We start from the raw sequence: 14,108 nt of genomic DNA, 5'->3' as shown, positions 1-14,108 counted from the left end.
ATTCAGTCTAGGCTTTGTCACCTCCTTGTTCCCAAAAGTTCCATCAGTCACTGGGGTAGATGTCCGGCACCCTCAGGACCAGGAGAAATGGAGCTGACAGCTTTTGAGACTTGGTATGTGCAGTTCCACACGTTCTGACTTCTTCATACCACTGAAATTGAAGACTCAATGCCTCAGAGCCAGGTGTCTGAGAAATAAGCTAATTCTTCGAGGTGGATTAGAGATGACGAATGTCGAATGCCTACAACAGTGTCCCCTACAGCCAATGGCAGCTGTTGTCAGTTAATATTCATCTTGCCTTCAGTGGCCTTAACCCTGCCCCCCGCTGGATGGCTTAACATCCCCACTGGAGAACAAAGAGGTGCCCCATTGATCTTCCTCTCTGGGCCCCAGTTCCAAGCCCTGGACTGGAGCTTCCTCAGCCAGAAGGTGCTCTGAGTGTGGGCTAGGAACTGTTAGCTGTTGGTCTGTAAAGAGGTGGGTACCGAGACTGAGAGCAGGCATTTACAAACTTTTATAGCAACTTGCAAGAATTATTCTGTGACCGTTGCATCTTATAATAAAAACAGGATTTATGCTTTGAATGTCCTTGGTTTGTTTTTTATTTCTTTTCTAGTAGTTAAGTTTTATTGTAGTTTACAGAAATATCAGTCTGTGATTAAACGGAAACTTTTAAACCCACAGAGAGCTGGAGAAGCACTATTATAGGAGATGCTCTGGAATCTTGGTAGGAGATGCTCTGGAATCTTGCTAGTCTGGGCTCCCACTGTGTTCACTGGCTTTACCCTAAATAACAGTATAAAGGGTAGTCATGAGCTGGCTTCTGCTGTAAAGGCCCTGAGCAGCTTGACCTTGACTTTAGCCACTTGCTCCACTCCTGAGATGAGAGACAAGAGACCTTTGAATCTGGGCTTAGGGGGAGGAAGAGGAAGCCTAGATCCATCATGATTGTAAGGACAATAATGTTAGTCATTGTTCCCACTTACTGGGTGCCAAGCATTGTGTGAAGTGCTCACTAAATCCCTACCATAACCCTGACATTGGCATTATCATACCCATTTTACATGTGGGGAAGCTAAGGCAACTTGCTACATACACTGTACCTTCCAGAGAATCATTGGCCTGCCCCCATAAATCCTGATGACCACGAAGCCTGGCTCATGTATGTGGACATGATTCTCAGAGCTCCAAGGTGCAGGGCCCCCAGCTTGCCGAATGAGCAGGCAGTAAGAGGGGACACTGGATTTGTCTTTTATAATAGGCTAAGAGCATGGATATGAGTCTTGTGCTGAAAATCCACTCATTCGGTGCGTGACCTTGGGCAAAGTTCAAAGGCAAAGCTATTCAACCTCCCTAAGCCCCAGTTTCCTACACATGAACTGGGGAAGTGCTCAGAGGCTTAAATGAGATGATGCATATAAAGATGATGCATGGGCAGGTGTGTGAGGGAAACCTGAATATTGGACGTTGTTACCGTTCTTCCTGTGGCTCTTCTCACACCTGTCCTTTCCTCACAGCAAAGTTGGCCTGCGATGACCAAATTCACATTCTCAAGCAGCACAGACGTAAAGAGCTGGAAACACGGCAAAAACAGTATCGGTGAGTTATGACGTCAGAGCAGACAGCCCTGAATGAACTCTGCCCACAGCGGATGGCTGACCACTGCTGGTAAGCAATGGCCAGGCCACCAGTGCCCTGTAGTGCTCCTCGATCCCCAAGATCCACTTGACCTCCACTGTCCAGGCAGAGATGGTAAAGTGCATTATGGAGAAAACTGTGGGGAAACCATATCAGCATCTAGGGGGAATGGGGCAGCAAAAGCGCGGATTTACATTAATGTTCTTTCACCTCCTATTGTAGTGATTACCCTCTCACTTTTTGTGTCTTCTGGTAATAATTCTATTATAAAAGTGATAAATAATCTCCAAAAAATTGGCAAATCTTTAGCTAACAGACCAAGAAAAAAAGAGTGAGAGAACTCAAATTTTTTAAAGTAGGAGAGAGGGAGCATCAGTACCCACCTCACACAAATTAAAAATGTATAAAAGGGAATACTATGGACAGTTGTATACCAACAAATTAGATAACTTGAGTGAAATGGAGAAGTCCTAGAAAGATAGGAATGACCAAAACTGACTTAAGAATAAATAATTTGATTGGAGCGCCTGGGTGGCGCAGTCGGTTGAGCGTCCGACTTCAGCCAGGTCACGATCTCACGGTCCGTGAGTTCGAGCCCCGCGTCAGGCTCTGGGCTGATGGCTCAGAGCCTGGAGCCTGTTTCTGATTCTGTGTCTCCCTCTCTCTCTGCCCCTCCCCCATTCATGCTCTGTCTCTCTTTGTCCCAAAAATAAATAAACGTTGAAAAAAAAATTAAAAAAAAATAAATAAAAATAAAAAAAAGAATAAATAATTTGAATAGAACAATCACAAGCCAAAAGGTCGAATCAGTAATTTTGAAACTTCCCACAAAGAAAATCCTAGGCCCAGATGACCTCACTGATTAATTCTACCAAATGCTTAAAGAATTAGTACCAATCCTGCATAAGCTCTTCCAGAAAATGCAAGAGGAGGGAACACATCCCAGTGCATTGAATGAGATCAGTGTTATACCAAAATCAGGCAAAGACATCGTAAAAAAACTATACACCAATGTCTCTTATGGATATAGATGTAAGCATTTTCAACAAAATACTAGCAAACTGGATGCAACAGCGTGTAAAAGATATGATACAATATAGGATTTATCCCAAGTGTGCAAGGTTGGTTTAATATCTAAAAATCAATTAATGTAATGCACCATATCAGTAAAGAACAAAGAAACACATGAGCATCTCAAAAGACATATAAGAGTGCATTTGACAAAATCCAACATTCTTTCATGATTGAATAATGCTAAAAAAAATAGGAATTAAACAGAAATTTCTCAACCTGGTAAAGGGCACCTATAAAAAACCTTACAATTAATATCATTTTTTTTAACATTTATTTATTTTTGAAAGAGAGAGAGACAGAGTGCGAGTGGGGGGAGGGGCAGAGAGAAAGGGAGACACAGAATCCAAAACAGGCTCCAGGCTCTGAGGTATCAGCACAGAGCCCAATGTGGGGCTTGAACTCACGAACTGTGAGGTTGTGACCTGAACTGAAGTCGGAAGCTCCACTCAGTCAGTGGAGCTGGGTAGGTGTCCCCGGTTCATATCATTCTTAATGGGAAATGACTACATGCTTTCCTCCTAAGATCCAGGAACAAGATAAGGATGTCAGCTTTTGCCACTTCTGTGTAACATTGTACTGGAGATTCTAGCCAGGGCAATTAGGCAAGAGGAGAGAAAGGGCACCCACGTTAAAGAGCGATAAGTAAAACCACTGCCATTCACAGATGAAATGATCTCGTATGTAGAAAATCCTAAAACGTTCACCAAAAAAAAATATTGGAACTGATAACCCAGCAAGGTTGCAGGATAAAAGATCAATATACACAATTCAGTTGTGTTTCTGTATGCTAATAATCAATCTGAAAATAAAGATAACAAAACAGTTCCATGTGCAGTAACATCAAAAGGAATAAAATATTTATGAATAAACTTAGCAAAAGAAGTCTAAGACTTACACAATGAAAACTACAAAACGTTGTTGAAAGTAATTAAAGAAGACCTAAATAAGGTGAAAGACATCTTACATTCACGGACCAGAGGACTTAATATTATAAAAATAGCAGTACTCCCCAAAGCAGTGTGCATATTTAACACAATCCCTATCAAAGTCTCAGCTAACTTTTTTGCAGAAATTGACAAGATGATCCTAAAAATCATAAGGAAATGCAAGGAACCCATAATAGTCAAAATAATCTTGAAAAAAAAACTTGGGGAACTCACACTTGCAATATCAGAATTACTACACTGCTGTGGTAATTAAAACAATTGTGGTATTGGCATAAGGTTAGATATATAGAGAAATTAAATAGAATTGAGAGTCCAGAAGTTAGCCCTTGCATTTATGGTCAGTTAATTTTCAACAGAGGCAGCAAGACAATTCAATGGAGAAAGAATAGTCTTTTCAACAAATGGTGTTGGGACAACTGACCAGTCACATGCAAAAGAATGAAATTGGACCCTTACCCCACGTACAAAAATTAACTTAAAGTGGATCAAATACTTAAATGTAAGAGCTAAAACTAAAGACAGGGGTAAACTTTCATGGCCTTGCATTGGCAAAGTATTTTTAGATATGACAACAAAAGCTTACACAACAAAGGAAAAATAGATAAGCTCATGTTATCAAATTTTAACTTTTGTGCTTTGAAGGATACCATCAAGAAAGTGAAAAGACAACTCACAGCATGGGATGAAATATTTGTAAATCATGGATCTGATAAGGGACTTGTATCCAGAATATATAAAGAGCTCTTACGAATCAATGATAAAGACAAATAATCCAACTTAAAAATAGAGAAGGATCTGAATAGACATTTCTCCAAGGAAGATATATACATGATCAATAAGTCCATGAAAAGATGCTTGACATCATTATTCACTAGGGAAATGCAAATCATTACCACTTCACATTTACTATGAAAGTCAGATAATAACAAGAGTTGTGAGGATGTGGAGAAATCAGAACCTTCATACACTCCTGGTAGGAATGTAAAATGTGCAGCTGCTTTGGAAAACAGTCTAGTAGTTACTCAAGTTGTTAAATCAAGAGTTACTAGATAATCCAGCAGTTCCACATCTAGGCATATGCCTAAGAAAACGAAAATATATGTCCGCACACAAACTTGTATATGAATGTTTACATTATCCATAAGAACCAAAGGTGAATACAACCCAGATGCCCATTAACTGATGAATCTGTAAATAAAATGCGGTATGTCTATACATGGAAAATATTTTGGCCATAAAAAAATGAAGAAGCACTTCTCCAGAGGAAATATATGGCCCACAAGCATTTGAAAGGATGCTCAACATCATTAATCGTCAGGAAAGTGCAAAAATCAAAATCACAGTGGGATACCACGTCACACCCGCTAGGATGACTAGAATTAAAAAGAGAAACTGGAGCCCTCAAACATTTTTGGTAGAATATAAAATGGTACAGCCACCTTGAAAAACAGGTTAGCAGTTTCTCAAACCTTTTTTAATTTTTTTTTTTTTTTTATTTTTTAGAGAGAGAGGGGGAAGTCAGGGAAGTGGGGCAGAGGGAGAGGGGAAGAATCTTAAGCAGGCTTCTCACTCAGCATAGAGCCCGACATGGCACTCGATCCCACGACCCTGGGATCATGACCTGAGCCAAAATCAAGAGTCAGATGTTCAGCCAAATGAGCCACCCAGGTGCCCCACAGCTTCTCAAATCTTGGACAGACTTCGTGCTAGCAGCTCTATCCCTTTTTTCTTATTGTGCATGGTGGCTACACAAGAGTAATGAAAATAGGTTTCTACACACACACACACACACACACACACACACACACACAAGCTTTATATCAATATTCATAGCAACATCACTTATAATAGCCCAAAGGTGGAAACAACATAAATTCCATTACCTGATGAACGGATAAACAAAATGTGGTATATTCATATAATGGAATGTTATTTAGCATTAAAAAGAATGAACTATGGCTACATACTAAACCATGCATGAACCTCAAAAACATTATGCTAAAGAGGAAAGTCATTTACAAAACACCACATACTGTATGATTCTATTTTATGAAATGTCTGGAACAGGCAAGTCTGTGGACACAGATTAGTAGACTGTTGGTTGCCCAGGACTGGAAGTTGGGGATGGACACAGACAGTGACTATTAATGGGCACAAGGTTTCTTTTTGGGGTGAAAATATCCCCAAATTAGACTTCGGTGAAGCCTGCACAATTCTGTAAGTACACTAAAAAACTTCATCGGATGCTTTTAAGGGGTGAATTTTATTGTATGTAAATTACAACTCAATATAGCTGTTTTGGGAAATAGCACATGATCTAGAGCGCTCATCTGGAAAACGGTGGTCAGTGGGCTATATCCAGCCTATAAATTTGTTTCATGGTCGCTGTGGAGTTCTGAGTAAACAGGGCCCAGGTTTCCTCAGTCCAATACCTGTCCGCTGTCTGTGTCAAGGCATCTTTCAGGTCCTACTCTGGCCTTTGTAGACCTTGAGTCTGTGACTCCTTCCAAGGGAGAAGAATGGATGGACTCATGCTAACCAGTCAGCATGGTTACCTGGGCTATGGCGAGGCTCTTGGGGAGTGATGACCATGACACCTTTCCACGTATGTCTCTATGGTGTAACTTCCTACAAAGAGTATGCAGTATGTCAGGCTTTTTTAATCCAATAAAGCAAAAGAAGGGCAGTCAATGACCTGCTGCTATGCAGAGCAACATAGGCAAACCTCACAAGTACAGTGTTGGATACCGGAAGTGAGGCACACCGTGTCTGACCAATCCATAGAGTTTGGAAGTCTGTTGTTTAGGGACAGTTACATAGCAGTGGGACAATAGACAACAGCAAGGAAATGATTCTCATAAAAGGGAGGACGGTGATCAGGGGAGGCTAAGCGGGAAAGCAGGTGCGGTGTGGGGATACTGGTAACGTTCTGATTCTTGATCTGGATGTTGGTTATACAGATGTTTTGTGCATTTTTCTCCATGTGTGTGCATACATATACATATCCACACATACATACATGTGTTTATATGTTTGATTTCATAATAAAATTTTAAAATAAAATTTTTATATCTTTATATCAGGTGAAAGAGGGTACTCTGATTATACTTGAGTAATGTTAAAGATTTATGAATTTGTAGTTTATTTTAAAACTTTCGTGTGTGAGCCTCTTGGCTCAGACACCGTGTGATGCGTTCTGGGACTTTTGTGTTTGGTGCAGTGCACAAGGCGTTGTCCGAAAGCTCTGCACCACCATTCCCATCTTAAAACATTGTTATTTCTGAGCTCCTTCGTCAGCTTTCCTCCGCACTTCAGCCACCTGTGTCAGAGCCCCTACAGTGAGCATCCCATGTGCGTTTGGCCTTGTGGAAAGAAGGAATCCTAGTTTGCAGTGACATTAAACAGCTTTCAGAGAATCAGGCTAGTTTGTGTCCTGTTAGGAGACTGGACAGGAAGTTTTATCAGTTCCACTGTCATTCAGACTAAGATGTTAATGGCTGATAAATTAGTCTTACAGGCATGTTGTCTTAACGCAGTATTTTCCAAAGTGTGCCCTGGAGCAGCGGCCCCATAACTTTCTCCCCGTGGTGAGACAAGTTTGGGAAACTGTTCATCACCTCCTCCTCCTGGAGGTTCCCGATGCACATAAGCAGTGAGAATTCTGAGAAGTTCTGTGGTAGTGGGCTGTGGTTAATTTTTTTTTCCCACCCAGTGTTTCCCAAGAGAGTTGGATGTACAATTCTTAACATCTCACAGAACAAGTACTCTGTGGAGCACCCTTTGGGAAGTACCCCTTTATTAGGGAGCAGTGGATTCAGTGGTGTGTTTGTTTCACAGGGACAGGGCTTTGACAGGGTCTAGGGAGATGGGGCCAAGGGCTTTTCCAGTGAAATAGTTATCCCTCTTCTTAGATCTAATCGTCATTGTTTCTTCCTCCTTCCACTCATCTGCCCTCTTCAGACGCCCTCCTCTGCTTCCGTTCAGGAAGCACTGAACTTTGCACCGTCTGCATAATCTAGGAGTTCCTCTTTCACACGAACTCTCGAGCTTCCAGATGAGAGTTGGAAGTAAAGTAAGAATAGTCACCAATCTGTCAGGGAGCTGCAAGCCCAGCTGGCCTTCGTCCCTCAGTCAGCCTGGCAGGGAAGTGGAGAAGCCCACGCAGGTCATAACGCCCTGACCCCATTCTCACTGTGACCGTATGCACCTGGCTGGTGTGCACGCACACACAGCAGCGGATAGAGTAGTGGTTTGTAACCTACAGCGTTTGATCATTTTGTGACTTGCTTTTTTTCACTCGTCATTCTGTTTTGAAGGGCAGCCGGTTGACACAGACAGGTGTCATCCATTCACTTAGCTCCTGTATAGCACACCATTGCACGAACAAACCACCAGGCTCACCCACTCTCCTGCTGATGGACATGTAGACCGTCTTTAATATCTGGCTGTCACAAGCCACACCAGAGTGAGCTCTCTCATCTGTCTCCTGGTGCTCTTATGGAAGAATTTCTCTAGGGAATATTCTTAGAAGTAGACCTGCAGGATAGCAGACCACACTGTGAGTTTTCTAGATATCGCCACTGGTATTCCAAAGGGGTTCTGCCAGTTTTCACCCCTAGCAGCTGTTTCTTAGTGTTGCACTTTCCCTACATCATTGACACACTTTGCATCTTGAGACATTCTCATTGGTGTCGGTCTGATGTGTCTGAAATAGTATCTCATTGATTTCCTCATTCTTACATTGCCACATATTTCTCGCTGTATGTGAATTCAGCCATTCCCCTGTTGTTTGCTTCATGTGTGTGTGTGTGTGTGTGTGTGTGTGTGTGTGTGTGTGTATTTGGCATTACCAACAGTGTGGCAGGAGGCAACCTCATACAAGCAGCTTGATGTCCTGGTGATTTCATTACTGTCAATTTCCAGAACTCACCTTGCTGGGTCAAATTAGCAGTTTCATTTTTAAAAGTACTAACAAAAATCCTTTCTCACAATGTTATAGTAATTTTTGGTTCAATTTTCCAGTTGTATATGTATATATATGACATACCTGATCATGTCAATCTTTTATATTTTTGACAATCTAAAAACCCCTAAATTGGACCCCGTGGTTGTTTTAATCTGCATTCCCCTGACCACTGGTGAGTTAAGCCTCTGTGCATTGTCTCTTCTTTGAATTGTCTATTTATATGCTTCATTTTTCTGTGTCCTTGTTATTATTCATCTAAAGGAGCCCTTTGTGTGTTCGGATAGCACCTTTTCGTTATGAGTATGGTATATGTCATTTGTCTACTGTTGCTTGTGTCGCAGATTTTAATTCTTTATTTTCTTAACTATATGTATTGGTTTTCCTTTATAACTTTTGGGTTTCCTGCTTTACGTAACAAGGCCCTCCCCACCCCAGTGTTACATAAATATACCTATATTTTTGTCTAACTTTTACAATTTTGTTTTTTAACATTAGGCTTTTAACTCACCTGCCATGTATTTTTATACATGATGTGAAGTAGGGGGTCAAACATCCCGGTGTCACTTATTACATAACACACTCCTTCCTACTGCCCAGGGATGATGCCCATAGCACACAGAGCTGGCACAGCCTGGTGGGATGTGCATGGGCTCTGAAGCCAGTTTCTGAGCTCCACTCCCACTTACTGCATCCTGTTGTTTGGTCTCTGTGTGCCTCCTTCCTCCTCTCCCTCTCCCCCCTCTTCCGCCCTCCCCTCTCCCCCTCCTTCCTCCTCCTTCCTCCCTTCTCCACTTCTCCTCTCCCCCTCCCTCCCCCTCCTCCTTCCTCTCCTCTCCACCTCCCTTCCTCTCCACCTCCCCCTCTCCCTCCCTCCCCTTTCCCTTTCCCTCCCTTCTCTCTCCCCCTCCCTCTCCCCTCCCTCCCCTCTCTCCCCACACTTCTTTTTCCTTCCCTTCTCCCTTCCATCCCCTCCCTCCTTCCCTCTCCCCCTCCCTACTTTCTCTGTTTCCCTCCCTCTTTCTCCCCCTACCCCCACAGTCTTCTCTCTCTTTGACATTTTAATATTTAATAAGTATATATCTATACATGCCCTTTTCCCCTTTCTTTCTACCTAGGACTTACTCAGAAAATTGAGGTCCTTTCAACTTAAGAAAGTTTTTCTCTTATTTCTTGATTTTCACTTCTCTCTATATTCCTCTCTCTCCTTTTGGACTTCTTAGTCTCTGCATATTAAATCTTCTAGGTCTGCCTTTCATGTCTCTTGTGTTTTCTTTTCCTTTAAAGTTTTTATTTTAATTCCAGTTAGTTAACATACAGTGTCATATTTGTTTTAGGTATACAGTATTCATCACTTCCATAAAACACCCGGTGCTCATCACAACAAGTGCCCTCCGTAATCTCCATCATGGCTTCCATTTCTTTGTGTTTTTGCTCTGTATTTGTGTTATGTTTTCTTCCATTTTGTACAGAGCAGTGCCTGGCACTGACAGGTGTTCAGTAATTACTTCCTTAATGAATACATTTTGTGCAGGAAACAAGTTAGATCTCACAGTGACTCTTCTCTTTTCCCATTTCTCTGTTGAATTTTCAATTCAGAAATCATGTTTTGTGGCTGCAGAAGGTCTTTTTAGGGGCACCCAGCTGGCTCAGTCCATAGAGCATCTGACTCTTGATCTCAGGGTTGTGAGTTCAAGACCCACGTTGGGCATGGGGTCTACTTTTAAAAAAGGAAAAAAAAAGAAAATCTTTTTATATTCTACTGTATCTCTTTAACACTTCTTTTTTTAAGAAATTAAATGTCTTTAAAAAAAGAAATTAAATGTCTTTTTTGCATCTTCATTTCTTCTGCCTGACGTGTTCAACTCCCTGTGGAGTGTGATTTTTTTTTCTTTGCCTATTTATCTACGGGCACGAAGATCTTTGGCCCCTGTGCAGGTCAGCCTGTCAGCTGTCTCAGGTAGCAGTGGCCTGCACTGGAAGGGACACAGGCGTCTGCTGGAGAGCTGGCGAACTGCACAGTCTCCACGCACTGAGAGGCGGTAGTCTCCAGACCACGGAAGGTGGGCGCGTCCATCCATTAGTGCTGCCACCTTCAGGAGGTGGGGGGGACAGCAGTGGGGCAGGAGGTTCCAAGAAAATCAATTATTTTCTAAAACAAAGGGGGAAAAATCAGTAGATTAGTTGACGTTGTACACTTGTCTACATTTTATCAGCGTTGGTGTTAATACAAACAACAAATAGAGAAGATTTTCTTAAAGCCCAGGAAAATGGAATACTGTAAGTAAACCGACAGTGATAAATGACAGTGCCATGCAACAGAAAATGTTTTTCAAAATGCATTTGCTCCGGGCGACCATACCTAGCTCCTGTTCGCCTCTTGTGGTCCCAGTGGGAGTCTTACCTGGCCAACAGGACAGCATGAAAAACCATGGGGATTTTTGGGACAGTAATAGCACAAGATGATATTAAAGGGACTCCAGACTTTTTCATGACCTCAGCTCTCAGTGCTTTACTTTCTGTTGTGAGAAAGGTTTCAGAAAAGGAGAGTTAGGAATACAAGTGAAAAGCTGTTAACCCAGAATGTAAATTTTGATTTTTAAATAAATGCGAGATTGTTTTCCCTGCCCTAAAGGAACAGACACTTTGGGTTAGTTTTGGTTTTGCCGTAAGAAAGAAAACAGCAAAATTTAAAAAACAAAATGTAAGTGCCCAATGCTGCAGGATAAGTTTCAAGGACACCGGTATCTGAAAATGTGGGCTGGATACAGTGCATGGCCTGTCTTGGGGGGGAGCTATTTTGATTTTAACAGTCACTAAACCTGCCACTGGCGGCAGTCTGTGTCCGAAGTCCAATCACCGTGCTGCCCTGGACACCTTACTTGGAAGGCGTGCCCACTGTCCCCTTTCCCCAGCCACCACACACAGTCCAGGGGCACGTTGACTGAGCTGGTGGGACACTGGCTGTTCAGTTCAGCCTGGAAGTGGAGCGGCCTCAACCCTTTCTACCTCCGGTGACCGGCAAGGCAACTCTGTGCCAAGGGAGACAGGCAGTTGAATGTCCCGTCAAATCCGTGAGGTCTTCTGATGCTTCCTTTTCAGCTTCCTTTTACGCAGTGGCGCACACCTACTTCACTCGCCACTCCTCTGCTGTGAGCCCAGTCTCAGGTTCAGGGGACCTCACACCTCCTGCTGTGAAGCTCAGGGCACAGCAAAGCAGGCTACTGCCGACCCCGGGGCGGTGGGGGGTCCCAGTAGGTCACGGATGCACACTCAGCTATAACGTCTCGGCCTGACGGAGGGCATATCCTCAGACCACAGGGGCAGGCTTTAGTCTGAGGGGCCAGCCCAAAGGCCAGGCATTTTACACAGTTTTCTTCTTTTTATTCATGCTCAGATGGATGGAGTGGAACCCTGGCTTCCCCTTGAGTATTGATGCCAAATACCACAAGGATCTACCCCGAGACATCCAGTTTGATAGTGAGAAGGGTGTGGACTTTGTTCTGAACTACTCCAAAGCGTGAGTTTCCAAGAACCTAAGGATGCTGGGCAGTCCCTCCAGAGGCCAGGGCCGCGGATGGAACCCTCAGTCCTTTCCTTGTGGGAGCTCTGGGCTGGGGAGCAGCTCAGCTGGTCTTCCCAAATCACTTGATTGTATCCGATGTGCAACCGCAGGGTAGCCTGTATCTAAACAAAGTTATAACCTGGATGGCTCCAGACACCAAACATAGCTCTGTTGTCAGCCCAAGGTAGAGGTCTTTACCTGGAGTGCCCACCCCACCCATATCTCATCCCCCTATAGCCGATTCGGGGTTGGAGAGGGTCCACGCTGTCCCCTGGATAGAAGGGCTCTGCGGTAGTAATGGCCACCACACCTGTGCTGATCGCTGACACCCATCCCCCCGGGTTGTCTGTCACAACAACCCCTTGAGGTAGGCACGATTATCCTCCCTTTGCAGTTGAAGAATCTGAGGAATAAGGAAGTCACATACCTTGCCCAGTGGCCCCTGCTAATAAATGGCAGAGATCCAAGTTCTGTGCTCCTTCTTTGCAGTTGAATAACGGCAGGGCTTTTAAAGTGTGCCAAACCCTGAGACTCCTTGGGTGCTTGTTAAAAACAGGGAGCCCCAGCCCCGTCCCAGGGCTAGTGGAGGAGCCTTTGAAGTTGTACTTTGACACTCTGGGGAGTTCCCACAAGCATACAAATCTAGAAAACTCTCCATCTGTGGTTCTGCCACCTGATGGAGCCATAGAATGCCCTGTGGAGCTTCAGCACTTCTTGGTGCCAGGCCAGCCCCACAGCCAGGAAGAGAGTCTCCCAGGATGGGGCCCTGGCCTCAGGTAGGCATATCCTGGGGTGACATTTGCTCAGTGCCCAGGTGCTCCCCTTGAGAAGGGCGTCTTCTGGTCAGACTTCTGAAAGGTAAGCACAAGAGACCACACTCAGGCCTGTGCCAAAGTCTTCTTCCTCTGGACATTTTGGAAGCGCTCTACACACACACACACACACACACACACACACACACACACACACACAGCCTCACCATCAGCCTCTGTAGGGAACCCCCTCACATTAGCAAGGCCGTTTGCACTGGTGTCCCTCAGACTGCCTGAGAGGGAACAAGTGATAGGAGTCTAACACTTAGCAAGCCTCTGCCGAGGGCCGGGCTCTTAGATGTGGGCATTTTCTACTAGAATCATCTGTTTTCACTTTCACAGCCACGCTGGGAGGTAGATACTGTTCTTGAACGCTTCCAGGTAAATAACCTGGATCCAGGTCAAGGAATTTGCCTAAGGTCATTCAGGCAGAAATCAGCAAAACCCGAACTTGCATTCAGATCTCTTTGGGTCCAAAGCTGGGGATTTTTTCCCCTGCTACAGTTGGGACCAACTGGGGAGAAAAACTAAAACCCAACATCTGGACTAGTAATGCAGTAGTACCCAACATCTGGTTCCCTGGAAACATCAGGGCAATTAAACATCTGATTTCCCACCCAGGGATCCCCAAAGGCAGGTGGCTTTGGTAGGGCAGAGCCCTGACCAGGATGGTGCAAGCAGGACAGAAACCCCTTCTGAGAGGGGCAGTTTGAAGAGAAAATGATAAGGATGGAGAGGCAGCGAGGTCAGAGGAGAAGATACTGCTTTGGGGAATCATCCCACCTCTACTTAGTGATGGTGAAGTGATGGATGGCGGAGTGATGGTGGGTGGTTGGATGGATGGATGGATGGATGCTGGGTGGAGGGGTGGATGGAAAGAGGAAGGGACGGAGGGTGGAGGGAGGGATGATGGAAGGAGGGCAGGAGAGTGGACGGTTGGTGGAGAAATACCTGGAGGGTGGATGGATAGATGGTGAGTGGGTGGATGGAGGGTGGAGTGAAGGCCAGGCTGTGCCTTTCTTATGTCTGCTCAGTGTTCCTGGAATTAATTGTCATCTTTGTACCTCCGGAGCCTAGCACAGCAGCTGCCACAGAATAGGTGCTCAGTA

At 44.1% G+C, this 14,108-nt stretch overlaps 1 protein-coding gene across 1 annotated transcript in view; it reads left to right on the top strand.

Moving 5' to 3' along the window:
- The window catches only part of ALOX5 (arachidonate 5-lipoxygenase), a 50,037-nt gene that overhangs the window by 9,230 nt on the left and 26,699 nt on the right, over window positions 1–14,108 (top strand). The window contains exons 3-4 of the mRNA XM_045438067.1: window positions 1,518–1,599; window positions 12,020–12,142. Of these exons, the coding sequence (XP_045294023.1) occupies window positions 1,518–1,599; window positions 12,020–12,142 (205 nt within the window). The remainder of the gene's footprint in view (window positions 1–1,517; window positions 1,600–12,019; window positions 12,143–14,108) is intronic.

Source organism: Leopardus geoffroyi, chromosome D2, assembly GCF_018350155.1.
Source record: "Leopardus geoffroyi isolate Oge1 chromosome D2, O.geoffroyi_Oge1_pat1.0, whole genome shotgun sequence".
NCBI lineage: Eukaryota > Metazoa > Chordata > Mammalia > Carnivora > Felidae > Leopardus > Leopardus geoffroyi.
This window is presented reverse-complemented; position numbering and strand designations above follow the sequence as displayed.